Source organism: Balaenoptera acutorostrata, chromosome 13 (assembly GCF_949987535.1).
Source record: "Balaenoptera acutorostrata chromosome 13, mBalAcu1.1, whole genome shotgun sequence".
Taxonomy (NCBI): Eukaryota; Metazoa; Chordata; class Mammalia; order Artiodactyla; family Balaenopteridae; genus Balaenoptera; species Balaenoptera acutorostrata.
This window is the reverse complement of record NC_080076.1, coordinates 68,198,165-68,225,544: the sequence shown is the minus strand read 5'-3', so window position 1 is coordinate 68,225,544 and position 27,380 is coordinate 68,198,165. Positions and strand designations below refer to the sequence as shown.

General features: G+C 48.3%; 2 protein-coding genes across 3 annotated transcripts; both read right to left on the bottom strand.

The window, feature by feature from the left end:
• Positions 1 to 550: 550 nt before the first annotated feature.
• Positions 551 to 5,807, bottom strand: LOC103003196 (zinc finger protein 280A). Of its 2 annotated transcripts, none has more exons than XM_057526494.1 (2): positions 5,672 to 5,807; positions 551 to 2,442 (listed from the first exon to the last, which is right to left on the bottom strand). In XM_057526494.1, the coding sequence occupies exon 2, from the start codon at positions 2,376 to 2,378 to the stop codon at positions 681 to 683; it is 1,698 nt and encodes a 565-aa protein (XP_057382477.1). In that variant the 5' UTR covers positions 2,379 to 2,442; positions 5,672 to 5,807; the 3' UTR covers positions 551 to 680. The 2 variants fall into 2 exon arrangements, with proteins under 2 accessions (XP_057382477.1, XP_057382478.1); XM_057526495.1 differs by having other exon boundaries at positions 5,689 to 5,763.
• Positions 5,808 to 17,967: 12,160 nt separating this feature from the next.
• Positions 17,968 to 22,639, bottom strand: PRAME (PRAME nuclear receptor transcriptional regulator). Its single transcript, XM_007196375.1, has 4 exons — positions 22,604 to 22,639; positions 20,998 to 21,317; positions 20,050 to 20,658; positions 17,968 to 18,544 (listed from the first exon to the last, which is right to left on the bottom strand). Exons 1-4 carry the CDS (start codon positions 22,637 to 22,639, stop codon positions 17,968 to 17,970), a joined length of 1,542 nt encoding a protein of 513 aa, XP_007196437.1.
• Positions 22,640 to 27,380: the final 4,741 nt, after the last annotated feature.

The following is a 27,380-nucleotide window of genomic DNA, read 5'->3' as shown; positions in this document are numbered from 1 at the left end:
AGGCCCTGCAGGGTCCTGCTCAGTTATATATTGAAAAGGACTGACAGTACCAAGTGTTGGAGCTGTAGAAATGGAATTCACAGTATTGTTGGTGGGAATACACATTGTTTCAATCACTTTGAAAAAGTGTTTGGCCGTATCTACACACTAGAAAGCTAAATCTATGCAGTTTCAGAACTTCTCATATCTATATTTAGACATATAGATATAGATATCTTAAAGAAATTACTATGAAAGACAGACACACACTCATAGCAGCTTTATGCAAAATAGCAAAATTATGAGCCTCAAAGTTCAGGAACAATAAAATGGATACGTAAAACTGTGCCATATTTATTCAAGGGAATTCTACTCAGCAACGAAAAAGAATGTGCCACAGCGACACACAACAAGAACGTATCTCACTTATTTAAAAGAAAACAAAGACCAGACCAAAAAAAATCTATTGTGTTATTCTATTTACTTAAAATTTAGAAACAGGAAAAACGAATCCCTGGTGGTTGAAGTCAGAAAAGTGGTTACTTTGGGGAGGAGAGGGTGGCTGGGAAGGAGCATGGAGACTTCGGAGTTACTTGACAGTGGAGAGATGAAGCAGATACAATCTCAGTCACTGTAAAGCCAGACAGGCGCTGACACTGTTTGCTGGCATCTATGAGCCACTACGTACAGCTGACCTAGCCTCAATTCAGCTTTTTGGGATTTCTGCAGGTGGGTAGAACATAATTTTTAGCCAGAACCCCTGCTGCAATACGTCTGGAATATCTCGTGTTCATAGCCATCCTCTTGGTAGTTTTTTCAGGTGACACTTGGGATTCAGTGTTGGTCACAATCATGGATGCTGCCTCTCTTGGTCCTGGTTGAACTGAAGTTCGGATCTTGACCTCTGTTTCAGGAGGCAACCCTTCCAGTTGCTCTGGCTTTTTAAATGGTTGATGATTCTTGGTTTGGTGCTCCATTTTCTCCTTCAAAGTCAAAAACTGTAGCCGGCACTTGGAACATTGAAAGACCCTCTTGTTCCAGTGCCTCCAAGCATGATTTACGTAGGATGTCACCACTTTGAAAATTCTGAGGCAAAACAGACAAAGCAAACTGTTCGTGTTTTCATGCCATGTTCTGAAATGTGCTTCCACATCAGCAAAGGCTGACGATCTGTAATTGCAAACCTGGCACACATAGGGCATTTCGCCAGGTTTATGATTGACCTTCATGTGCTGTAAGAGAACCTGATCTGTTTCAAAGGACAATTCACAGATTTTACAGACCGAAGAGGGCTCCTGGGAAGTGTGGACACTTTCAATGTGACACTGCAGCTGGAAGGGGGTGGGAAACTGGCGGTGGCAGTGCCGGCAGGTGGTGTGGATTTCCCAGCCGTCATCCCTCTGCTTCTCAAATTCCAAATGGTTCTTCACGTGGGTCATAAACTTGACATTTTTTAGAACTTTCAAGCAGCTGAGGCATTTGAAGGTTGTGTGGGTCTTCCATTCTGGCTGCCTGTCTCCTGGATGCCGTCCATAGTAAAAATCATCAAGTAACATGATCAGATTTCCTTTCTTGGGATCAACAGTCTTGTTTTGACTTGCTAGACTCGAAAAGTCTGTTTTTGCCAGCCTTTCCAAGCTACATGCTCCCTCTGGATCCATAACATGGTAACGTGCCTGGTTATACACATGAGCCCATGGAAATGATGCCCCACTGTGAACATGGCTTGATGAGGTCGGGACAACTTCCGGGGTCATACTCGTGTTCTTTGTAGGAAGGATACCTGGAGAGGCCATAGCTGAGGCCTGTCCCCCTGGGATTCCATGGCTGACTTGAAGTCTTTTGGGATTCCCACTGTATATATTCATATCTGAAGTGGGACATCGCTTTGAATCACGAGGACTTTTATCCTTGCCTCCTACCGAGAATGCAGCTCCAGGTAGACAATGAGGCCACGGAGAGAGCAAATCTGAGGAATTGTGAAGCACGACTTGCAGAGAGCTCATTTTATAATCAGGTTTAGATGAAGGCTCAAAAATAATAGGACTATCTACATCTCCCCATTCAGATTGAAAAGCCGGTGAAATGGCTGCTGGCTTTGACATCGGGGTCCTGCAATTTGCAGGCTGCAATGTGCAAGTGGTATCTTGACTCACGTGACCCTTCTTTCTTGTTGAGGATGAGTCCCTGGTCACTCTGTTCAAAATGTTAGAAATGATCGGCTTTGAATTTGAAATCACTCTGACAAAGAGGGTTTCAGCATCTTCATTGACATGCTCCACTCCAACGAAGATCACCTCAGCACTGTCCTCGTCCTCGTCTCTGGGTTTGGACCCTCCCATCTTCTTCTCTGGTCGTTCTGGGGCTTGTGCTTCCTCACACAGAAAGACGTGTGCCATTTTATAATCGCTTTTTGCTTGAAGTGGTCCCTTCTTCTACTGCTTTCTTTTGGCAAACTCCCACCTAAAGGCAACCACATGATACGGTCAGTACAGTTGTCCCCCCAGATCCGAGTTTTCACTCTCTGGGGTTTCAGTTAACTCTCGGTTGCTAACTGAAAATATTAAATGGAAAATTCCAGAAATAAATAACTCATAAGTTTTAAATTGCACACCATTCTGAGGAGTGTGGTGGGAGTCTCACACCGTCCTGCTTCCTCCCACCTGGGACACTCGGTTATCAGATTGTCAAGGTATCACAGTGCTTGTGTCCAAGTCATCCTTATTTTACTTAATAATGACCCCAAAGCACAAGCAGAGTGATGCTGGCAATTCAGATATGCCAAAGAGAATCCATAAAATGCTACCTTTAGGTAAAAAGGCAAAAGTTCTCAGTTTGATTAAAAAAAAAAGAAAAAAAATTGTACGCTGATGTTGCTAAGGTCTATGGTAAGAATGAATCTTCTATCTGTGAAATCGTGAAGAAGGAAACAAACCCATGCTCGTATTGCTGTCACATTTCAAACTGCAAAAGTTATGGCCTCGGGCTTCCCTGGTGGCTCAGTGGTTGAGAATCTGCCTGCCAATGCAGGGGACACGGGTTCGAGCCCTGGTCTGGGAAGATCCCACATGCCGCGGAGCGACTAGGCCCGTGAGCCACAATTGCTGAGCCTGCGCGTCTGGAGCCTGTGCTCTGCAACAAGAGAGGCCGCGATAGTGAGAGGCCTGCGCACCGCGATGAAGAGTAGCCCCCGCTTGCCGCAACTAGAGAAAGCCCTCGCACAGAAACGAAGACCCAACACAGCCATTAAATAAATAAATAAATAAATAAATAAATAAAAAGTTATGGCCTCAGTGCATGGTAAGTGCTTAGCTGAGATGGAAGAAACATTAAATTAGTACAATAATATTTTTGACACAGAGACCACATTCACAAAACTTTTATAACAGTGTATTGTTATAATTGTTCTATTTTATTCTTAGTTACTGTTGTCAATCTCTTACTGTGCTTTTATAAATTAAACTGCATCGTAGGTATGTTTGCATAGGAAAAAACATTGTGTATATAGGGTTTGATACTATCCATGGTAGCAGACATCCACTGAGGGTTGTGGAACGCATCCCCCTCTCCCCATCGTGGATAAGGGGGGACTATTGTATTTATTTCAAAAGACAAAATTGGTGCCTTATTTAATCATCAGCTGAAACATTGAGATAACTATTAACACCCTTATTTTATATGTGAGGAAATAGGCTCAAACCCAGTTAAGTGACATGATAATTTTAAATTTACCTCTCCAGCCCCCAGGCCCCACTTTTGCCTTATCTCCCCAGGGCGGCCCCAATGCTCCCATTAAACTCTGCAGAAGAGCTGGCATGCACCCTTTTGCTTATAGATCTCCAATCTCACTCAGAAATGCCAACCAACATGAAATGTCTAAAAGAGCCCTAGGCTATCGCCCGGGGTGCCCCTCCCTCCCTCCACTATGTGAGTCTGGAAGGCACCAGACCCTGTACACCGATCAAAAAAAAATTTTTTTTTTGGTTGCACTGCGTGGCATGCCGGATCTTAGTTCACCGACCAGGAATGGAACCCTCGTCTCCTGCAGTGGAATTCTTAACCATTGGACCGTCAGGGAAGGCCCCGGATCAAAAAAATTTTTTAATTCCAGAAAGATCTTAAAAGTAAAACTTGAAGTTGCCTCGTGCTGGCAACTATATATATAGCATTACACTGTACTTAGAACTATTTACACAGCATCAACATTGTATTAGGTATTATAATGAATCCAGAGATGATTTAAAGCATATGGGAGGATCTACTTAGTTTATATGCAAATACTACACCATTTTATATAAGGGACTCGGGCATCCATGGCTTTTGGTATCTTCGGGGTGGGGAGTTCTGGATCCAATCTCCCATGGATACTGAGGAAGGACGGTACTTTCTCAGGACTTCTGTTGCTCCCTCTGCCTTGGATGCTTTCTCAGGTACCCGCATCCCAGCTCCTGACCTGCTTCAGGTCCACAGTTTCTCTGCAAGGCTTCCCTGACCACACTTTCAAAAATCACAACCTCCCCCAACTCACATGCCATATTCACCTCCGAAGCTATTTTTCAACAGCGTTTATCACCTGCCTAACACACAAGTATAAAATACATCTTGCTTCTTTTCTGTCTCCACCCACTAGACTATGAGCTACATACATGAGGGCAGGGAGTTGTGTTTTGTTCACTGCTGTATTCTTTGTTTCTAGAGCAACATCTGGCATACTGTCAATGCTACATGTTTGCTACATAAATATGAAGTAACTGTTACTAATATGATCATTTACCTGTACAATAGGCCAGAACCCACTAATTCCAGGCTCCCCAAGCACTTACACCTGATCTTAGCCAAAAGGCTGAGAAGTGATTTTCCAAGCATTTAATTAAATCCAAATCCTAATCATTTAACACCATCATACAAGGGAGAAAATCAGCCTGTATGTAGTTGGGTGTGGGGAGGGGTGGTTATTGAAATAAAAGTTTTGTAATGTAGTTCTCTCCCTACAATAGATTTGCTGATAGCTTCCATGCCATTAACACGTTCATTGACACTAAGGGACATTCTAATGTTGACATTTGACCATTTCTGTTATCTTGCATTTCATCAGTAGCATTTCATAAGTTTGTTTGGCTGTATATATATATATATATATTTTTTTTTATAGTGGTATCAGAAATAATGTATCTTACAGTTGATGGCATCTTAGATTCAATGAAAAATTCTATTTCTTTTCATAAGCTGAATCCAGCCTGCTAAATTTACTTCACAAGCCACTAATGGGATGCTAGCTGCATTCTATAGGCAAATGGTTTAAACAAGGATTGGCAAATTGGCTTGCCCCCTGTTGTGTTTTTTTTTTTGCCAGCCACCAAGCTAAGAATGGTTTTTATATTTTTTAAGGTTTTTTTTTTAACTTTTAAGAATATATTTAATTTTTTTACTTTTTTTTTAATTTGGGGGATAAAAACAAAGGAATATTTTGTGACATGTGAAAATTATATGATATTCAAATTTCAGTGTCCACAAATAAAGTTTACTGGAACACAGCCACGATCACTTGCTGTTGCTGGAGGCTGTTTTGCACTACTAGGGCAGAGTCAAGCCACTGCAAGAGACCACATGGCCCTTAATGCCTAATTACTATCTAGCCCTTTACAGAGAAAGTTTGCAGACTCATGGCTTCAGAGAACAAAATGGAGCATACCAAACTCCGTAGCTCACCAGCTCCTGAAGTCCAGATGACTCAGTGCACTCTGAGCCCCAACGAAGGGTGAAGCTGGAACGTCCTGGTCTCCATATCCAGGAGAGACTTCTCTCAAGTTCAGCAGCGCTACTTCCTGAGTCCTGTGTCAGTGGAACTCCTACCTGGCTCTCCTCAGTGACGCTGAATCAGAAGATTCCATGCCTTTTAAAGCCCATTATAATCCAATCCCTAGCATCCAAACAGGGCTCCAATCATGTTCCTGAACCATTTTATCCTGATTGGATATTCAGCTAGAAACCTTTCATCCAAATTGCCAGGGAAAGGAAAGAATGTGGGTGGGGCTTCAGGGCCAGGCCCAGAAGCTGCCTTCCTGGTCCCCATGGCAGGAGTCCCCACTCCTCTCTCTGGCGTCCACAGCCTCACCACCTCATCTCTAATTTACCTGCATTTTAAGCTATTGGGGGTCAGCAGGGGCAGGGGAATGTGGTCCACACAGATATTCCAACAGAACCCAGGCTGAAGTCAGGAACCTGAAAGGACAGAGGTCCTTTTCCAATGCCAGAAAATTCTCCATCTGCAGAGAGCAAAACCCTGCTCTCCTCCTGTCCCTGGGGGATCCAGGGGGCAGGGCTCACTCCCAAGTGGTCTGCACTTGAAGACTCAGCACCCATGGGACTCCCGGGGTCCTCATTGTAGGTTTTCAGGCTGAAGCCCAGGAGCTTTTTCTAAGCAGGGGCTCATTCTTTCTTAAACCAGTTCCAGGGGTGACAGCTCATACCCTGGTCTCCCTCCCTCTCCCCTCCTCCCTCCCTCCTCCTCCTTCACTCTCCCTTCCCTCCTCACCACCTAGATTATATGGGAAAATTTCCCTCCCACTGCCTTTACAGCCCTCTGCATACAGATTCTTGGGGATAGGGAGGGCTTCTAACAACTCCTCACTGGCAAGAATTATTTGTATTTCCACTCATTCTAATGCAACAGAGTCACTGAATTAGAACAAAAATGAAGTTCACTAATGAAAGCATACTAAAGTGCCATAACCTGATATAACATCAAAAATACCTTTCTGGGACTTCCCTGGCGGTCCAGTGGTTAAGACCTCTCGCTTCCACTTCAGGGGGTGCGTGTTTGATCCCTGGTTGGGGAACTAAGGTCCCACACATCACGCAGCGCAGCAAAACAAACAAACAAAAACCTTTCTTATCAAATCAACATGCTGTACACCTTAAATTTACACCATGTATGTTGATTACATCTGTCTGGAGCTGGAAAAATAAGTATAAATGATCTGACCATTAGAAAGAGCTCATTTTATACTTTTTAAAATGGATGGTGGTGAGTATCAAAACCCTATGCTATTTACATTCTTTTGGATATGTTTAAAAGCATGATAGTAACAGTTTTATTTCCTTTTTTTTTTTTTTTTGGCCATGCTGCACGGCTTCCTGCAGGATCTTAGTTCCCTGACCAGGGATTGAACCCTGGCCCTTGGCAGTAAAAGCGCCACCAGTTTTATTTACTTAAAGGGCCTATTTTTATTGTATGCCAGAAGCTACATCCATTGCAGTGTTTACACTTATGATGAAAACATTTTTGATGTCAACTTAAAAATGTTTGCAAAAACTTAGGGGAAAAGAAGGAAAACTTTGACTACTTAATACGTTTATAAAGATTGCTCAAATCTCAGAATCACCTGGGACATTGTGAAACGTACAGATTCCAGGACTGGATCTCACACCTGGGAAACTCAAATTACCAGGGCAGGGGCCTGGGAATCTGAATGTTCAATGTCTGCCCCATTTGATTCTGAAGTGAAGGGTGGCCCAAGGTGTAAAATCCTCCAATACTTTGGGAAACATTGATCTCTCCTATGATTAAAATACCCACGAGTCCACTCCTTCAAGGGAGCCTGAGGATGGGTTGAGGGTCAGGAATTCATTTCTCTTTCATTTGACACACTGAGCACCTGCCTTGGGATGAGCATGTTATTGGTGACTCAACAAACCAATCAGGGACTTCCCTGGTGGTCCAGTGGTTAAGACTCCGCACTCCCAATGCAGGGGGCCCGGGTTCGATCCCTGGTCAGGCAACTAGATCCCGCATGCCGAAACTAAAAAAAAACAAAAAAGAAACATCCCGCATGCTGCAACTAAGACCCGGCACAGCCAAGTAAATGAATGAATGAATGAATGAATGAATATTAAAAAAATAATAATAATAAACCAATCAGAGGCTGGAGCTTGAGCTGGGTGCCTGCCCCTCCCCCTCAGAGATTCTAGGACCCCCACCTGGGATATGTAAGCAAAGCCCAGAGATCAGGATTCAGTTCAGGCTGCATTTTGAATCACCTGGACTGTGCTTCTTAACCCTCAGTGAATCTAAGGAATCACCTACGTGGTCTTGTGAAAATGCACATTCTGGTCCAGCAGTTCTGGGTAGAGCCTAAGAGTCTGAGTTTCTCACAAGCTCCATGTGATGCCCAGGCCACTTGGCCAAGGACCAAATATTAAACAGTAAATACAAGGGAGCTATTGAAAAGTACTTATGTCCTGGTTGATTCTGCCCATCTTACTCCAAACCAACAGAATCAGTATCTTCAGAAATGGGACCAGTGAGTCTGTATTATTAGAGGTCCCAGGTCTTTCTAAGGAGCAGGTGGGGTACAAATCCCCTGATTCAGATGATGACAGCACCTGTGCAGCATTCACCAGGTGAATCACCCCTACCTTCACCCCCTGTTTTGGGCTTCATTGTGTCCTGCAAAATTCATATGTTGAATTCCTAACCCCCAGCACTTCAGAATGTAACCATATTTGGAGATAATACCTTTAAAGAGGTGATTAAGTTAAAACAAGGTTATTAGGGTGGCCCCTAATCCGATCTGATGGGTCTCTGTATAAAAAGAGGGAGGCGAATTCCCTGGCGGTCCAGTGGTTGGGGCTCCATGCTTTCACTGCCGAGGGCCTGGGTTCAATCCCTGGTTGGGGAACTAAGATCCCAGAAGCCGCGCAACGTGGCAAAAAGGGAATTGGGACACACAAGACATCAGGGATGCTTGGACATAGAGGAACACAGGGACACAGCAAGAACACTCTCTCCATCTGCACGCCAAGGAGAGAGGCCTCAGGAGAAACCACCCTGCCAACACCTTGATCTTGGACTTCTAGCCTCCAGAACTGGGAGAAAATAATTTCCTGTTGTTTAAGCTCTCCCCGACCCCCAGTCTGTGGTATTTGTTGTGGCCGCCCTAGCACTCTTATGCACTCTTTAGATCAGGAGCCCATGGAGAGGGCTCACCTCAGGTATAGGTAGGAGGTATGCAGGTGATAGCTCAGCTCCCAGGTGACTGCCGGCCATCAACAAATGCCCAACCACCCTGATTTTCCAGGAAGCAACCTGCTCCTCTTGTGGATTACTTCCTGAAGACCACTGCTGCTAGGGGCCGCACTCAATTCTCTTTCTGGCCCCAGCTCTTTTACTTCTCTCTCTAGACTGTGATGGACAGAACCTTGAGGACAGAGCGAGTCCCATTCTCATACCATCCTGAATGTGAGGGGAAGTATCTGTTTTGGCCAAGAAAAGGAAGAAAAACAAACCACAGCTATATAACAGGATAATCTGGGACGTCCCTGGCGGTCCAGTGGTTAAGACTCCGCGCTTCCACAGCAGGGGACGTGGGTTCGATCCCTGGTCCGGGAACTAAGATCCCACACGCTGCACGGAGGGGCAGAAAAAAAAAAAAAAAGGAAATGACCTGTTCTAACCTTTCCTTCCATGGACAGCCCCATGGCCAAGTCCAGCCCAGGCCCAGTGCTGTGGAGACAGCTCCCTGGGACTTGTGGTCATGATAGTGGAGTGATATGTCGTCAGCCTGATTATCTACCAACAGGGCTGGGCATCTCACACCATCTTAGAACTTTGTACCCAGGAAGAGATCAGGCCCTCAGGACCACAGGCTGTGCCTCCTGACATGCAGACCAGGGCTGTGTGAAAAGTGGACTCTACTTTACGATGTGGCCCAGGAAGCACACCTGTTCCTGTTCCAGATGGCCAGCCTCTACCCCTTCCTCCGCCTCCAGGGGAGAACTTGGCTCTACCATTGCTCTCCAAGCTTTTTCCTCTTCCACGCTCCCTGGGAGAGCTTTATCTCAAGAGATTAGGGCTTTCATAGTCAGTGGCAGAGCCTCCGGCTTCCTGCTGTTTCTACTCTCAGCTCTCAGCTCTGAGTTAAATGTCAGGGGGTGGCAGAGAGAGACCAAAAGGCAAGGCACCGGGACACATTAAAAAATTGAATCAGTGATGACTTATACCACCTGCTTACCCAAAGCAAGGTGATGTTAATTTCCAGGGCATTCTTAGATGAAAATTTCGGTGGCCCATGCTAGTCACAAAAAGGGTCTAGTGGGAGCCCCCAACTCTAAGGGGTACCCCTAAGGAAGGGGACTTGGTCACAGAAAAGTGCTCTGATGGGCAAGGGGAATTAGTTAAAACCTTAGCTCTGCCAGGTTGGCAGAGAACCAGGATTCGGGGGAAATTCTGTCTTTACCACATGGATTAAGGTAAAAACTCCAAATTACAGATGAATCATGCCAAGGAGAAAATGTCAAGTTACATCTAACGCTGAAATCCTGAAATCAGATGTGACTCTTTTTTTTTTTTTTGACAATTGAGAATAGATTTTGGTCAGCCTTTGAATAAAAATCATGTACAAGTTTTTATTAATTTAAAAACAAAACAAAATAAAACCTGCGGGGATATTAGTGGCATAAAAGCACAGTTAGACAATGGATCCAGGGATAATGTATTGTCCCTTAGAAACTCCTTTTTTTTTTGGCCAAGCTCTGTGGCTTGAAGGATCTTAGTTCCCCAACCAGGGATTGAACCCCTGCCCCCTGCAGTGGAAGCGCAAAGTCCTAACCACTGGGCCACCAGGGAATTCTCAGAAACTACTTTTCAATTAAAAATCATACTTATGCAGAGTTAACAATAAAATCTAACCACACAAAAGAGCATTCACCCACTGTACAGCAAGTCTCACTCCTGCCCCAGACCACAGGTATCTCTCTCTGTTCCCAAAATAAACTGTTGTTGAGAATTTCTCAAGTGTCCTTCCTTGCATGTTTTCCTCATCCACAAGCACACACCCCTCTTCCCCTGCTTTTATGTAAATGGTGTATATTATTTGCATACTCCGCAAATTTAAGTTGTGTTTTATTAACATAATTTTACTGAGTGATTTTAACTTGGATGGGGAGAAATCGATCAGGGAGTTGGATGATTATTGTCATTTGATTTCAAATGATCAGAAGCAAACAAGAATGCATCTTCTGTGGAGGATGTGAGGGAAGGACCACAAAGGGAGGCATGAGATGCTTCGTGAACACAAAGGCATGGGCGCCCCAAATTCAAAGGTCGAAGCAACTTACAGATAAATGTCAGAGAGTACTCTTTGGACATATCTGTGTTTTCTGGTTGTATGTTTCTACTAGAAAAGATCCAAGCCTTTTCCAATGGTGGCTTAAAATGCCACTAGGTCCTATCTTTACCCTGAAAAACGACTGAGTCACTGAAAACCTCACCGGAAGCGGGAGATATTGTTGGGAATAATAATACCAATAACAGCAATTAATGTTTATTTAGCACTGACGATGAGCCAGGCCCTGTTCCTGGAGCTCTATGTCTTTTATTCCATTTAATCAAAGTTATGGGACTTCCCTGGTGGCATATTGGTTAAGAATCCACCTGCCAATGCAGGGGACACCGGTTCGATCCCTGGTCTGGGAAGATCCCACATGCCGCGCCACAACTACTGAGTCTGCGCTCTAGAGCCCACAAGCCACAAGTACTAAGCCTGCATGCCACAGCTACTGAAGCCCGCATGCCTAGAGCCCGTGCTCCACAACAAGACAAGCCAACACAATGAGAAGCCTGCGCACTGCATTGAAGGGTAGCTGCAACTAGAGAAATCCTGCGCGCAGCAACGAAGACCCAATGAAGCCAAAAATTAATTAATTAATTTTTAAAAAAAGTTATGAGAAGGTGTGTATATATTATTATTATATCTAATTATTACAATATGATATACTATAGTACAGATTTTTTTTTCATGGAAAGACATTTTCTTTTAAATACTGCAGTGTGTACATGTCAATTCCAAACTCCCAATCTATCCCTCCCCCCAATCCTTCCCCCCTCCCGGTAACCATAAGCTCGTTCTCCAAGTCTGAGAGTCTCTTTCTGTTTTGTAAATAAGTGCATTTGTATCTTTTTATTTTTAGATTCTGCATATAAGCGATATCATATGATATTTGTCTTTCTCTGTCTGACTTATTTCACTTAGTATGATAATCTCCAGGTCCATCCATGTTGCTGCAAATGGCATTATTTTATTTTTTTTAGTGGCCGAGTAATATTCCATTGTATATATGTACTACATCTTCTTTATCCACTTCTCTGTTGATGGACATTTAAGTTGTTTCCATGTCTTGGCTATTGTAAACAGCACTGCAATAAACATTAGGGTGCATGTATCCTTTAGAACCATGTTTTTCACTGGATATATGCCCAAGAGTGGGATTGCTGGATCATAAGGTAGCTCTATTTTTAGGTTGTTTTTTTTTTTTTTTTAGCATCTTTATTGGAGTATAATTGCTTTACAGTGTTGTGTTAGTTTCTGTTGTATAACAAAGTGAATCAGCTATATGTATACATATATCCCCATATCCCCTCCCTCTTGAGCCTCCCTCCCACCCTCCCTATCCCACCCCTCTAGGTGGTCATAAAGCACCGAGCTGATCTCCCTGTGCTATGCAGCTGCTTCCCACTAGCTATCTATTTTACATTTGGTAGTGTATATATGTCAATGCTGCTTTCTCACTTAATCCCAGCTTACCCTTCTCCCTCCCCGTGTCCTAAAGTCCATTCTCTACATCTGTGTCTTTATTCCTGTCCTGCCCCTAGGTTCATCAGAACCATTTTTTTTAGATTCCATATATATGTGTTAGCATACGGTATTTGTTTTTCTCTTTCTGACTTACTTCACTCTGTATGACAGACTCTAGTTCCATCCACCTCACTACAAATAACTCAATTTCATTTCTTTTTATGGCTGAGTAATATTCCATTGTATATATGTGCCACATCTTCTTTATCCATTCATCTGTCAGTGGACACTTAGGTTGCTTCCATGTCCTGGCTATTGTAAATAGAGCTGCAATTAACACTGTGGTACATGACTCTTTTTAAATTATGGTTTTCTCAGGGTATATGCCCAGTAGTGGGATTGCTGGGTCATATGGTAGTTCTATTTTTAGTTTTTTAAGGACCTCCATACTGTTCTCCATAGTGGCTGTATTAATTTACGTTCCCACCAACAGTGCAAGAGGGTTCCCTTTTCTCCACACCCTCTCCAGCATTTATTGTTTGCAGATTTTTTGATGATGGCCATTCTGACTGGTGTGAGGTGATACCTCATTGTAGTTTTGATTTGCATTTCTCTAACAATTAGTGATATTGAGCATCTTTTCATGTGCCTCTTGGCCATCTGAGATGTTAAGAAACTTGCTCACAATCACAAAATAAATCACATCCCAGGCCTGGACCTTGGCAATGGGTCTATAGATCCTGAACCCTTAATCCCTCACGTGCACCTCTCTTTCAATAAAGTCTCAAGTGTCCGGGGTCTGCCAGACATGATGCCAGGTTCTGGAGCACAGAAGTAAATGGTAACTACCTCCCTGGATCGTTATGACTATTAAATAAAATAATGCATGCAAATAACTTTGTACTATTGTGAAACTCAGCCTTCAAGATGGCCCTGGATGATCCCTGCACCCTGGTCTTCACACCCTTGTATCGTGACCTCTCACAAGGAGCAGGGCACCAGCAGGATACTGTGGAGTGCTAGTGTGTGATTTCCAAGATTAGATCACAATGGATATTCTGCCTTGCTCTCCTGAATCACCCGCTCTGGTGGAAGCCAGCCAGCAGCCATGTCATGGGAACACTCCAGCAGCCCTCTGGGGAAGTCCACGTGGGGAGGCACTGAGGCCTCCAGCCAAAAGCCAAGGGAGAGAGCCATCCTGGGGGAGGATTCTCCAGCACAAGTCAAGTCTGTCAAGTCTTCAGACGAATAAGCCGATTAAGCCAGTATTTTGAGTCGACCCTCATAAGAGACTCTGAGCCAGAAACACCCGGCTAAGCCACAGTAACTGTGCAGCAGGAAACGGTTATTGTTTTAAGCCCCTACGTTTTGGGATCATTTATTTTGTAGCCACATCATTGGCCATGGGGGGTAAACTCAACCTCCAGCCCCTCTCTCCTCCCTGGAGGTCAGCACGCTGGGACTGATTGTTTCAACCCTCTAATCACAGGAGTGGCCCCACTGGCAACCACCCCCCAGCCTTAGGCGCTTTCCTGAAGTCACCTCATTAACATAACAAAAGACACCTTGATCACTCTCATCACTTAGGTAATGCCAAAGGTTTTAGGAGGCAGTCAGATTTCATCTCTGTCCTGAACCGTTTTGGTCCATTTAAGGGATTGCGTGGAAGCACTTCTCTACCCATCAACTAAAACACTGGGGGAACTGAGCTGGAAGAAAGAAGCAAGTGGAGCTGGATCTTCATCAGTGAGTTAAGTGAGGAAAATATGGGTCCATCTCCTCAAAGGAAGATAAGATATTGAATAGCCTGTGGACTAGAACAAAGCCATGCAGGTGCCCACTGGGGTCATGAGTGTGGGGAGTATGTAGAGGTCAGACCCCGGGCCCCACCGGGCACTTGTGCATCTCACACGAAACCCACTCTGGCACTTTTGGGTCCACATGGCACCCACCACTGCATTTCTGCAGTTCAAAGTGTCCCACGACACAGACTCAGCGTCTCCAACTCCCCTCCAACTTCGTGTCAGCTGCAAAGTCTAGGCGATTTCTCTCAGAACCTAGTTGTATAAGCCCCCTTATTAGTACCTCATTGTTGTTTTGATTTGCATTTCTCTAATAATTAGTGATGTTGGGCATCTTTTCATGTACCTATCGGCCATCTGTATGTCTTCTTTGGAGAAATGTCTATTTAGGTCTTCTGCTCATTTTTCGATTGGGTTTTTTTTTTTTTGGTTATTGAATTGTAGGAGCTGTTTGTATATTTGGGAAATTAAGCCCTTGTTGTTCGCATCATTTGCAAATATTTTCTCCCAGTCCGTAGGCTGTCTTTTCGTTTTGTTTACGGTTTCCTTTGCTGTGCAAAAGCTTTGCTGTGCAATAAGTTTGATTAGGCCCCATTTGTTTTTATTTTTATTTCTATTGCTTTGGGAGACTGACCTAAGAAAACATTGGTACGAGACTTATGTCAGAGAATGTTTTGTGTGGCCTTTTTTTTTTTGTCCACGCTGCACAGTTTGCAGGATCTTAGTTCCCAGACCAGGGATGGAATCCAGGCCAAGGCAGTGAAAGCGCCCAGTCCTAATCACTGGACTGCCAGGGAACTCCCATGTCAGGCCTTCTTTTCATCTTGTTTCTGCCTGTGGCTGTTTCCCTGTGTTAGATTGCTCTCTGGCTCTTTTCTATTCAGCTTCACCCCTCTCACATCTTATCCCTCAGCTGCCCTAACCCCACTGCCTGTCCGACGTGCAGCTGGGGCTGCTCCTGGGTAAATGGTTACTTCCAATCATCCCACCCTATGTGCCATACTCTCCCTGCCTGCTTCCCGGCAGCTGGAGACCCCGCTCGCCCCCACCCCCGACAGGGCCTCCATCCACATGGCCCCCGGACCCCTGGGCCCCCAGCAGTCACTACCTCCCCATGCCCCATCCTTACGGATGAGCTTCCTCTCCAGCCAAACGACTTTCAGAACCTCACTGCATTGATAGCATATGCCTCTTTGAACATGTTGACAAAATCTAAATTCTGAACAAAGACTCTTGTAAGATTTCTTTCTCAAGTGTGGTCTCTGGGCCAAATAAAGTCCCAAGTGCAGGGCACCCTGCTTGAGAAGCAAGAGGCAGTGTTCACTTTTGTTTTTCTTCCTTTACTTGCATCGGGCAGCTAATAATCACCACTGTCCTATATGGGGCCATCCATGACCGGGGCAAGTGCCTTCCATAGGTTAGCCCTGTGGGTGACCTCACTGCAACGTCATGAGGCCAGTGTTATTATCTGTTTTGCGGCTGAGGAATCTGGCACTGAGATCACACGATCTCTGCCTCTGTTCTTCCTCATGGAGAATCTGCTCGTCCTGTATACTTTTCCTCATATCCCAGAGGTGCCAGATCCCGTTCCGGAAGACATGCTCTGTAACTTAGGGATGCTTGGGGATGCTGAGACTGGGTGCGCACTGGGGAAAAGTAAGAGAGATCTTTTCCTGACTCCCTTTTTCCCAGCACACCATCACTTATACAGATTTCTGCATTCTCTCTCCTTTCAGAAATGGCAAAGCATGTCCACAAGCCGAGGGGTCCATTTCTTGTTCTTTCTTACGGGGCATAGGGTAGGGGGCTGGAAGGGATGGGGCAGAAGAAAAGAGGGTGCCTGCTAGGGGAAGAAGATAGAGAAGGACCAGTGGCTGTGTGGTAGGATAAGGGATTGCTGACAGCTGGCCACACCAGATAGGCGGTGGAGGATGGCTCACGGTCAGGGGACATGCAGACGAGCCCTGCCCCGGCCTTCGTGTGTGGCCTTCTCCCCAGGTCGTGCGTGGGAAGCCAGGTAAGGCAGCCCAGCGCCACGGGGTGGACCCCATTGTATGACATGTCCCCTTTTTTTTTTTTTTTTTTTGTAAATTTATTTAATTATTTTTGGCTGTGTTGGGTCTTCGTTGCTGCGCACGGACTCTCTAGTTGCGGCGAGCGGGGGCTGCTCTTCATTGCGGTGTACGGGCTTCTCACTGCGGTGGCTTCTCGTTTCAGGGCACGGGCTCTAGGCACGCAGGCATCAGTAGTTGTAGCGTGCAGGCTCAGTAGTTGTGACACATGGGCTTAGTTGCTCTGCGGCATGCGGGATCTTCCCGGACCAGGGCTCGAACCCGTGTCCCCTGCATTGGCAGGCAGATTCTTAACCACTGCGCCCCCAGGGAAGCCCGTGTCCCTTTCATTTGGATGGGCTGTCTTGGGGGGGTCCCACGGGGTGGCCTCACCACACCCCCAAACCAAGTCTGACGTTCACCTGCTCTACCCAAGTGCTCCCAAGACCTGGCGTGCGTTTGTTCTCTCTTGGGACCCAGAATCCAGGGCATCTCACTGGCTCAGAGCTGGATTATCACCTCCTTGACAGGGAAGAAGGGGGGGTCTTCCCGGAAGAAGGGCATTCTCACCCTGGTGTGACCTACCTCCACACAAAATGATGAACTCTTTTTCAATGTGGGAAACGAATAGTAAACAAATGTTATTTGTCTATGTGAGCTTACTAGTATTCTGCTAGGAGGAATTAAGATGTTTTTACAGGACACAACTAATTGAATTCAAGGGGCTGGACGCAGTGGGATGGAGGGTATGGGCTGGTGAGTCCCAGAGGCTCCAGATGGTCTGTGGGTGGATTTTCCCCTCAGGACTCGGGGCCTGACTTTGCACATTGAAGCCCTATCCTGGCACCACCCAGGGCCAGGGATGGAGGCTGTGTATCTGCTGGATCCACTGGGGAGGGCGCTAGAGTCCAGGGCCTGTGTGGAGTCAGCAGCGAGGGTCCCTTGGAAGAATGTTCCCTCCAGTGGTGCTCATTATTGGACACTTAGTACGTTCCAGGCTCTGATGATGCACCTTGTGTGCAATGATAGACTGAACAGCCACAGAAGTGAGGAGGTAACAGATGATCCAGAAACAAGACCAAAGGGAGGGAGAAATGGTGCTGTTAACTCTTGAGGCCGAACCTCGTCCAGCCTAGGGTGCCTGGGCCTCACACATGCTGACTTCTTATTTAATCACTAACAGGAGATTCCTGAGGTTTAAATGGGAGAATCACAGTCACAGATCACAGTGAACACCAGGTGATTGACACTGAGGTTCCCTTTATTTCTGACCATTTCTTTATAACCATCCACGTAGGGGTAACACCCCCATCTACTTCTCAAGCCTGAATCCCCCTCTAGAAATTCAGATTCACATTTCTAAATCTATAGGATGCATCTCCCCGAAGATCCCATCAACCCCCAAGTCACCATCCCCCCGGCCTGCTCTGAATCACCTTTCCTTTTCCCGCTAACAATGAACAACTGTCTGAAACTATAGCTTGTGTTTCTTCGAGATGCGCTGAGGTCTGAGCGGCAGTGCCCACATGCCAGGACAAAGCCTGCGGCTCGTTCGCTGGGCTACGCGGCCATGTAACAGGGGCACAGGATGGGCTCTGGGTTGTAGAAGGTCCTGTCGCCACAGTGCGGACACGGGTTGGCGCTGAACCAGAACACGCTGGGCTGCCCCAACTCCCGCAGCATCTGCTTGAGCCGGGCGTGCAGGTGCGCCAGGCGGCCCAGGTGGAGGGTGCCGCGCACGTCCTCGTAGCTCTCCAAGGGCGCGGGGTACAGCACGTGGCTCAGGTTGCTCAGCCCCGCGGTGTGGCGCAGCAGGCTCTCCAGCACAGCCATCGAGATGGGGTTGCCGCAGAAGCTGAAGGTGGTGAGCTGGGAGCAGTGGCTCAGGGCGGGCAGGAGGGCGCTGAACTGGGAGTCCATGATGCCACACTCGTCCAGGTCCAGGTCCTGGAGGGTGGCCGAGGCCTTCTCGATCAGGACCCGGAGGGGCTCAGAGCTTATGCTGGTCAGGTTGACCCCGCTAAGGCCCAGATCCTTCAGCTGGCTGACGCTCGGGCACTGCGACAGATGCATCAGGTCTGACTCCGAAATCAGGCAGTTGGTAATCGACAAGGTCTCCAGGGGGTTCTTCAGACACCTGAAGAGAGAGAGAGCAGTCAGCCCCGGGAGGATGGAGGTGGTGGGCGGAGGGCTGTGGGGTGGCCCAGGCCTCAAGGGAAGAGAAGCCCATTTCACCAGATCCCAGTCTTCCGGAGGATGCTGCATGGTCAAAGGAGAGGTGTCAGGTCAGCCCAAGGTTGAGCGGGGTCCTTCCCCATCCCTTCTCTGCCGTGTGACGGGGTCAAGGGAAGGAATCCTCAAGTGCTTCCTGTGCTCACCCGTCAGGTGGGGGACGACGTACCCCTGCCAGGTGTTGTGAGCACAGGTAAGGTAACAATGGCAGGTGCCCACCGGGGAGCCTGACACCATGTCCCAAGCGAGAGAGGGGATCAGCAAACTACAGTATTGGGAGACATGACCTAAACTGCTTTCAACTCGGGCTCCCTTCCTGCCACCTCCTGGACCCCATCATCCGTTTTTCTGTTCCCAGTGAGGGTACTGGGATCTGTGCTTAAAGGGCTAAGCCAGGCAAGGTCTGGCAACGTCCAGAGGGGTCCAGCCGGCAGGGGCTAACTCTGGTCACTGTATCAGCCACAAACCATCCCTCACTTTCCACAACTCTTTTTTTCTTTTTTGTCCTTGTTGAATGAACACGTTTATTCCTAATGCTTTGAGTCTGCAGTTGCCAGAAAGGAAATCAATCCAACTCTTTCACACAAATAAATCAGGCTGCATTCTCTCATCTTTCATCATTGTGTTCCAGGTAAAGCTATGATTCTATTTTAAGAATGAAAAACAAATTTCTAGAAGAAGTAATTTGTTACTGAAGAATTCCTATGTAATCAGAAGCCTTAGAAGCAAATAATAATTGTAATTTGGACTCGAGATTGGAACCACTTCAATAATGATACTCATTTGATTTTTTGTTTCTCTTCTCTGGACTACTTAGGAGCAATAACTGCTTAACGTCCTGATGGACTCCACAATTCTTCACTCCTGCTCCCTCCCTGTCATCTCCAGAATCACCCATTTCCCACATCACACCTCACCTGGAGCCTAAAGCAACCCGGGACAGACAGGAAAGTGGGATAGGTGGGAGGGACAGGCTCACGTGGACCAACTGCTCAGCACAGAGCTTCCAATTTGAAACCTCACGTTGGATGGGCTTTCCCCTGGTCAATGTCCTCCTTGCTTAGTTATTTTCCATCATCTCAGCTTAAACATCACTCTCTCAGGAAGAATTCCCAAAGCCACGCTCAGCTGGCCCAAAGCCACCCTCACCTGGCCCAAAGCCCCCAAGATGCAGATTCCCAGCAAAGAGCCCCCTTTGACAGGCATCTAACTGAGGCCACACCTCTGACCCTAACCTGGGAGGCTATGTGACAAGATGCCAGGGGACGGAGTGGCGGCATCGTGTGGACCTCTGAGTGGCCCGTGCACCCTGGCACCATCCATGGCAGGCAGACGGTAGACAGACACCCCACGGGTAATGAAACGAGAGGGGCCCGCCCTGGTCTGCAGAGAGACAGCGCCACGCCTCACCTGAGCACCTGGTCCAGGCGGCCCTCAAGGAAGGAGATGGAGTCCAGGTAGAGCTCCTGCAGGTGCTGCAGGCTGAGAAACTGGGCGGTGAGCTGGCTGATGCAGTGCTCCTCCTTGCCGGGGGCGGCGTGCGGCATCATGTGGATGTGGGAGAGGAACAGCCGGCGCAGGTTGACCATCTGACCCAGGTGTGGCGCGAACCTGCCCAGGGTGGCCAGCTTCCAGGTGCAGTTCACCTCCAGGTCCTGGACAGAGTCGAGCTGCACCAGCTTCAGGATCTTCCTCATGTTCTGCATCGGCATGGTGAAGATCCTCAGCTTCTGACAGCACAGGCGGAGTGAGCCCCTCCTCTGCTTGACCTTCTTCAGGAGGTAGCTGAGGGACGGGTCAGGGGTGCCCTCCTTGAGGTACAGGTCTATGAGCACCTCCACGGGGGCGCAGGTCTGCTTCGGCCACGCCCTTGCACCTTCCACCCGGCGCCTCTTCCTCATGGGCTGGGCCGCCTCAGGCTCCAGCAGCGAGCACACACCAGCCCTGGTGCCGGACCACACGGTCCAGAAGTCCTGGTGGGCGTTCCGGCGCAAATCCAGCACCTGCAGCTTCCACCGCCTGCGGGACAACGGGAGACACGCTGAGCTGTGCGGAGACCCACGGGGACCAGGACCGCATGGTTCAGAACCCAGGCAAGGGTGCGACACCCCAGACACCAGCTGCTCCTCGAGCTTCCGGGGCCCCTCCTGGTCCCCACTTTAAGTGCCATGAGGAGAGGGTGGGCCCACGTGCCTTTTGTCACCTCTGCACCTTAAGTAGCCCTGCACGCCCGAAAGCCTAGTCCCAGAGTGGCCCAGCCACGGCCCCAAGGCCTCCCCGTGGCCCCGCACCCTCCCTGACGCCAGCTGCGTCTTGCTCAGACCCCCAGGCCCCACCCGCCTGCCGGGTCGCCCTCACCTGGGGCGGACTTCCTGGGCAAGCAGGACGTCCAGGCCATCAATTGCAGCTTGGAAGGTCTCCAGCTGAGGCTTGTGTGCCTTCATCAGGGCCCCCAGCGGGAGGCAGGGGAAGGGCCAGGCCTGCACCATCGCCTTCAGGGCCTGGCTGCGCATCCCGGCAAAGGCCGCGAAGAACAGGGGCGGGAAGAGCTCAGCGGGCAGCTCCTCCAGAGCGGCAATGGCCAAGGCCTCATCCCTCAGCAGGCTCTGGCCGGCCAGTTCCAGGAGTTGCGGCGGGGCCCGGATGCCCATCCTGAAGAATCTGCTCCGTAACGCCTCCTGGAGGGACACCAGAGAGCAAGGGGTGGGTCCTTCTCGGGCCAAGGACGGGCGACCCTGCCGTCCCTCCACCCTCTAGGGGACCCAACGCAGGGCCAAAGACACCCCTCTGGCCACAAAGCCACAGCTCTGGCCCTGCTGGCGCCAGGCCCCAATGACGGGACAAGGTGACCTCTCGCCCCATCCCATATCCACCTGCTGCTGCGTTTAATCCCAGCTCCTCTGACAGGTGGGTACCTAGAAGCCTGACAGCTGACCCCACCCTCTCCGGAGACAAGCTTCTGATTATCACTCAAGGACTGAAAACAACAGGAATAAGGAGTTTAGCCCAACATGGCCTCTTCCTAAACTCCAACAAATAACCCAGATGGGAAAGATGGAGGAGCACCACACAGTGGGTACTGTTACCCCATTTAAAAATCTTTAAATCAGAAACCATAAAGCAGCATGACAGTATTTGATAGCATGTGATGTTAGAGATTAAGAAAAAAAAAAAAACTGATTCCAAGATGTACCTACGAGTATTATTATTACGATTTAGTTCAGAGGAACAAAGCGCTCACATTTAGAACAAAGCCTCCACTCTTTAAAATATTCCGTGGAATTTTTTTTTATTCCATGGAATTTAAAAAAAAAAAAAACTTTTCATTTCTAAAACGAAAACAAACCAAAAAAGCCCTTTAAACTAGTAAAAATCACAAAACCATAAATGATATGAACTATAATTACTGGTCACAAACCAAATACATAAAATGTCATCAAAAAATTCCAACTAATTAGATGTCTTACATCAAAAAAAGAAAAAAATACTATTTGGTTAAGAAATACTGTAACTGTCTACAAGAGTGGCATAAACCAGAGGAGAAATCACAACGTTTGGGATTAAGGCAAAACTTCACGTAGAAGCAAAAGCAAAGCCTGCTACTGCAAACGTGTACAGAAGGCGAAGAAAAATTCTCTACAGGACCTTGGCCTGCATGGCCTGTCCTGTGGAGACCCTGGCTGGGGCAGTGGTCAGGGCCCAAGGCCCCAGACGCCAGGGCGGGTATGGTGCAAGGAGCAATGTGCTCAGGCCTCTGAGTCCCTCCTCTGGCTCCTGAGAAGCCATGATAGGCTTTCCTGGCCACACTTTTCAGATCCCAGCTGAAATTTCCATTTCCAATTGAAAGCGGAATCTTATTACTAGAAATCCATCCAGCTAACGCTGATTTGACTTTCTCGTTACATACAACTGATAGGATCCTCTGTCCACTCATGAAAGCGAAAGATAAAAGAAGAAAACCAACCTGAAAGTATACTTGTTGGGGGAGTTCGGGCCACATCAAAATTACCCAAATGTCTGAGTTAAGACAGCTTTGTGCAGACCTAGTGGTGTCACCCCAAAAGAAAAAGAAATATAACAAAATTCCTGAGAATCACACAGTCACTTATACGTAACCTAAAACCGCAAAATGTGTGCCCGTTCACGGGGGAACAGAGGTTAACACTGAGGGATGGTGGGTCCTCCAGATTTTGAGGGTTGAGGCTTCCCCAAAGGAGGTCACGTCAAAATTACAACTAGGAGCTGGCTGGGAAGAGGGAGGGGCTGGGCGTTTGTAATGAGACCAAGGAAATTACCCAAGACGAGGTAAAGTGTGTTTTGTTTGGAGGAATTCAGAGACTTTTGTCAGGATGGGCTTGAGAAATTGCCAGCAGGAGTGGCTACGGGGGGACCTGGTGGATCCCTTAAACCCAAGGAAAACCCAAGACTCAATCTTCCTCCCTCTGTCCCTGGAGGCAAAGGGTGTTTCCTCCCATAAGCGGGGATCTGCAAACTGGCTTGAGACAATGAAATGTAGGCATGTGGGCTGGGAGAGGCCCGAACTGTGCTGGTGGCCAAACCTGGGACACACCTTATTCAGCCTGAAAGCCACTGAGGGGGTCAGGGCTGTGGGCTCTTTGGGCTCTTGGAGGCAGGGAGGGAAATAAACGCGGGCCAAGCACACATATCGGTGTCAGCAAAGGGCTGCAACCAGAAGAGGACTTGCCCTGAGGCTCAGGCGTCCTCTTCCACATCCCAGCCCAGGCTCTGTCCAGCAGCTTCAACCCTCATCATGACCTTCAAAGGCCCCTTCCCAGTGTTTGCGGATAACTTAACATTTCCTCAATGCTAGGAAACAAGTAATGCAAAGCAGCTTCAAAAAGCCCCCCGACCCCTCCCCTAAGGCTTTCACTTACAGGGATTCTGATGGGAGAGCGCCATTAGGCCCACAAACAAAATTCAACTTTTCTCTTGCTCTGCGTTAAGCACAGCTACGCTAACACCAAACTTCTCCTCAGCGGATGTGAAGCTCTGTTCGGTATTGAAGGGTTTGGGGGCGATGCCCCTGCTGGGCTGGCTCACACGTTGGTTCTGTTGAGGTTTCAGAATACAGGCTGACGGAACCTCTCCACCCCCTGCATTGTGACGCCCCGACAATTCTATTCTGTGGGCGAGGCAGCAGCATTCTCTGAAGGATGCTCTCTGGTTTGGTAATTTCCGAGACTGCTTTCTCCAAATTTCTACCGTCCCTATCAGCAGTTTGCCTAAAACAGGGTTAAGCTGGAATGTGCTCTATGGACATTCAACCCCCAGACCATCACCTTGACTGATCTGCTGCAGGAAGTCGAGATTAGTAAGTTAAGCAGAATGTTCCTGATTCTGGAGCAGCCACTGTGTGGTGCTCGCACTTGTCATCCAGCACCTCAAATAACCTTCAGAGAAAAGCTGAAATTCAGTTAGTTTCCTTTTCAGCCTGGTGAGCCGGGGACTTGGCCAGGGGTAGACACTGCCACGCTCCACGCAGGGAGTAACCAGAAGACCCGCTCGGGGGAGGGGTGTGGATGGACCTGCCCCACAGAGCGTTAAGAAGAGATGACTGACTTCACGTGGACCTCGGGGAAACAGGAAATGGCAGACATCCAAGCCTGGGATGCTTCCATGGGAACCCAGCATCCAGGAGATCCAAGGAGGCAGGAGGGACCACTGCCTTCGAATGATGTAAAAATGGGAAGTATAAGCCAAACATTCTTCCCCAGAGAGGCAGGGGACACTCCTCTGTCCACCTCCACCTCCATGCAGAGCCTGTTTGTCCGGAGGCAGAAGGACCAGGGGCACATCTGCAGGAAGACCTGTCCTTCCTGCCCAGTGTCAGGACTGGCCCAGGACAACTCCCAAGGCCCAGGCATGAGTCAATTTGGGGGACGTTTCTACCACGTCCTGGTCACCTGTTCTCATGCTGCACAGGCCAGAGCAGCCTCTGAGCTCATGGTGGGGGTATGTCCTGTCTCCCTTCCCGTCTCCAGTCACAGAATTTCTACTGGGATCGCAAAGCATCTGCCCCCAGGGCCTTCCTGGGGTCTTTAGAATGCATCTGTGTCCCCGGGTTCCTGCTCCTGGCCTGTGCTGACGGGGCAGCCCCCTCTTTCTGCATCCCTGGCAAGTCAGCCCAGCTCTCCCAGAGCCTCGGGTGTGGCCACAATGCGGGAAGGGTGGGGGACCGGACATCCTTCCACTGGCATCAACAGAAATCAAGGATTTCTCCCCAATTCTTCTGACATAACAAGTGTAGAAGAAGGTAAAGAAAAGCCCAGCTGCTTTTCTGGATTCCAAGGAGCACCAGAAATGCTGGAAGATGACCCTTCCTGGCTTCCCCAAGAAGACCCCAACCCTGCTGGTCTTCAGAGGCGCCAGGCTGACAGAGGCCCTGGGTGCCAGGCCGATGGTGGCTTCTCCTCCTTCGGCTCTCTTGGCCCAGCCTCGAGCAGACAAGGTCCTACCCAGGAACTGGTATGTCTCCTTCCCCTCTGCAGTAAGATCTCTTCTTGCCCCGGAGTATTTTGCCCTCTGGGTCTTTTGAAAAATCGAAGGTCTCTGTCAGCCCTCTCTGCCTCTTCCTGCACTTGGCAAGATGTGGTTCCACTTCAGATCCAATGACATCTAGACCGAAACAAGCACGTCTCCCCACTTCTTCCTCCCCAGTGAGGACATGTCTGACGTCCAGGTCACCCTGGGTCCAGCCAGTTAATCCTGAGGGAGGTGCTTCTAGAGGCAAGTAGGGGTGCGGGAGGCTGAGGGCCCACTCCAGGCTGGTTGGGCGGGGGATGGCCCAGGACGAGGGGGGAGGAGGGAAATGGCAGCAGAGCCGGGGGCTTGGTTTCCTGGCTCTCAGAGCTGTGTCCCTTATATGCTGAAGCCATGTCTGGGACCACTAAGGGCACCTGGGGACTGTCAGTGTCCCCAGGATCTGGCTCTGTTTGCCTCGGCCTGGGGGAGGTGCCAGTGGCTGTCCCCCCCGCCAACTCCAAGGGCACAGAGAGGGAGCACTGACCCTAGACACAAAGATGAGAGAGGCTGAGAGAGAAGGAGAGGCCCCAGTCTTGGCGTTTGGCCCCGGAGAGGATGCTTCTCAGGACTTTCGCACGGTCAACCTCGTTATTGCCTGAGATGGTGGGAACTGTGCTTTTGGAAAGAGGAGGAGAGAAGAGGGGTCCGGTGGTGCATCCCTGTCATCCAACTGACCCCAAATCTCCAACACCAAGCCATAAGGTCACTGTGGCTCAGAGTGACACCAGGTGCGTTGGGCTGTCCGGCCCTTTGCACTGGACTTTTTTCCACTGGAGGAGGGTCAGTGAGCCTCAGAACTCAGGGAGCACTAGCTCCACCTTTGAGGGGGCAGCCCACCCTGTGCTGAGGGCTGGCAGGAGGCACCAGGCAGAGGGGACGTGCCCCCAGGGAGGTCTCCCGCCCAGCTGGTCCCCTCGCCCCCATACCCAGGCTCCCCCTCTATCGACAACCCTCGATTTACTCAACATTTACAGAGTGCCTGGGGCAGACCATCCACTGCTGTTCTGGGTGACGGGGAGGGACAGCCCAGTGAAAACGTCATGGTCTTCTTCTAGTTAGAAGTACATACTAGGGAGGTGATGTACAACATGGTAAGTATAACTGACACTGTTGTAGGTTACGTATGAAAGTCATTGAGAGAGTAAATCCTAAGAGTTCTCATCACAGGGGAAAAATCTGTTTTCTGTATAATTTTGTATCCATATGAGAATATGGATGTTCACTAGACTTACTGCGATCATCGCTGCATGATGGATGCAAGTCAACTCATGATGCTGCACCCTTTAAGCTTATATAGGGCTGTATGTCAATTCTATCTCAGTAAGACTGGAAGAAATAAAATGTCATGGTCTTCCACTCAGGGTGTCCCTGAGGCGCGGACCTTGCATTCGACTGAGCAGACAAACGAAAAACAAGCAAGTCGAAAAAATAATGATAGGCAGACCTGGCCTGCACGGTGGGGCAGGGCCACCAAGGCGACCACGCATGCTGAAACCACAAAGCCAACCTTCATAATCTAAGGCACAATATGATGTTTCCTGCAGCCATTACATATTTTTTCAAAACATTAAGAACCCTCTTAACACGATCCACTGTAATGTTTAGAAAAGTAAAAATAGTAAAGCTATTTTTTTTAGTACACTGTGATTTTAAGCACTGAGAAAAAGTGTTTTGTTTCTTTGCGAAAAACTCATCAAAAATCCTCTCAACACTGCTTCCCTGCTTCTCATCACACAACTTTCAATCGGGGCTGAGTGTCCTTCCTACGCCTGGGCAACCTGTCACTCTGCCTTTTTTTAAAACTAATTAATTAATTAATTTATTTTTGGCTGCATTGGGTTTTCGTTGCTGTGCATGGGCTTTCTGTAGTTGCATCGAGCGAGGGCTACTTTTCATTGTGGTGCGCGGGCTTCTCATTGCAGTGTCACTCTGCTTTCTAAGCCTGGATCTGCTTCCAACATTTCACCCTTTGTGTTTTCAGGGCCTGACATTATCTCCGAGTTCCTTTACTGTGAAGATGTTTGCTGGCATCACTGCCTCTGGGACATCTTCATTTTTTTGTCACAACCATGCTCCTTCATTGAAGCTTCTCTGGGAGATGGGGACCGGGAGCCTGAAGCTGGATTTTGACTCAGAATGATGAGTCAGTCAACAATTCCTCGTGTTTGGTAGAGCTTAAATCACCAAAGCGTTTCACT

Bases quoted from the DNA above. Each gene is read 5' to 3' on its own strand.
- PRAME (XM_007196375.1), bottom strand. From the start codon at position 22,639: ATGTGGCCCGAACTCCCCCAACAAGTATACTTTCAG. The intron at 21,318-22,603 runs GTTGGTTTTCTT...GTGTCCCTCCAG, and splicing joins CCCAACAAGTATACTTTCAG to GAGGCGTTACGGAGCAGATT. The intron at 18,545-20,049 runs GTGAGGCGTGGC...CTCTCTCTTCAG, and splicing joins CGCCTGGACCAGGTGCTCAG to GTGTCTGAAGAACCCCCTGG.
- LOC103003196 (XM_057526494.1), bottom strand. From the start codon at position 2,378: ATGGCACACGTCTTTCTGTGTGAGGAAGCACAAGCCCCAGAACGACCA.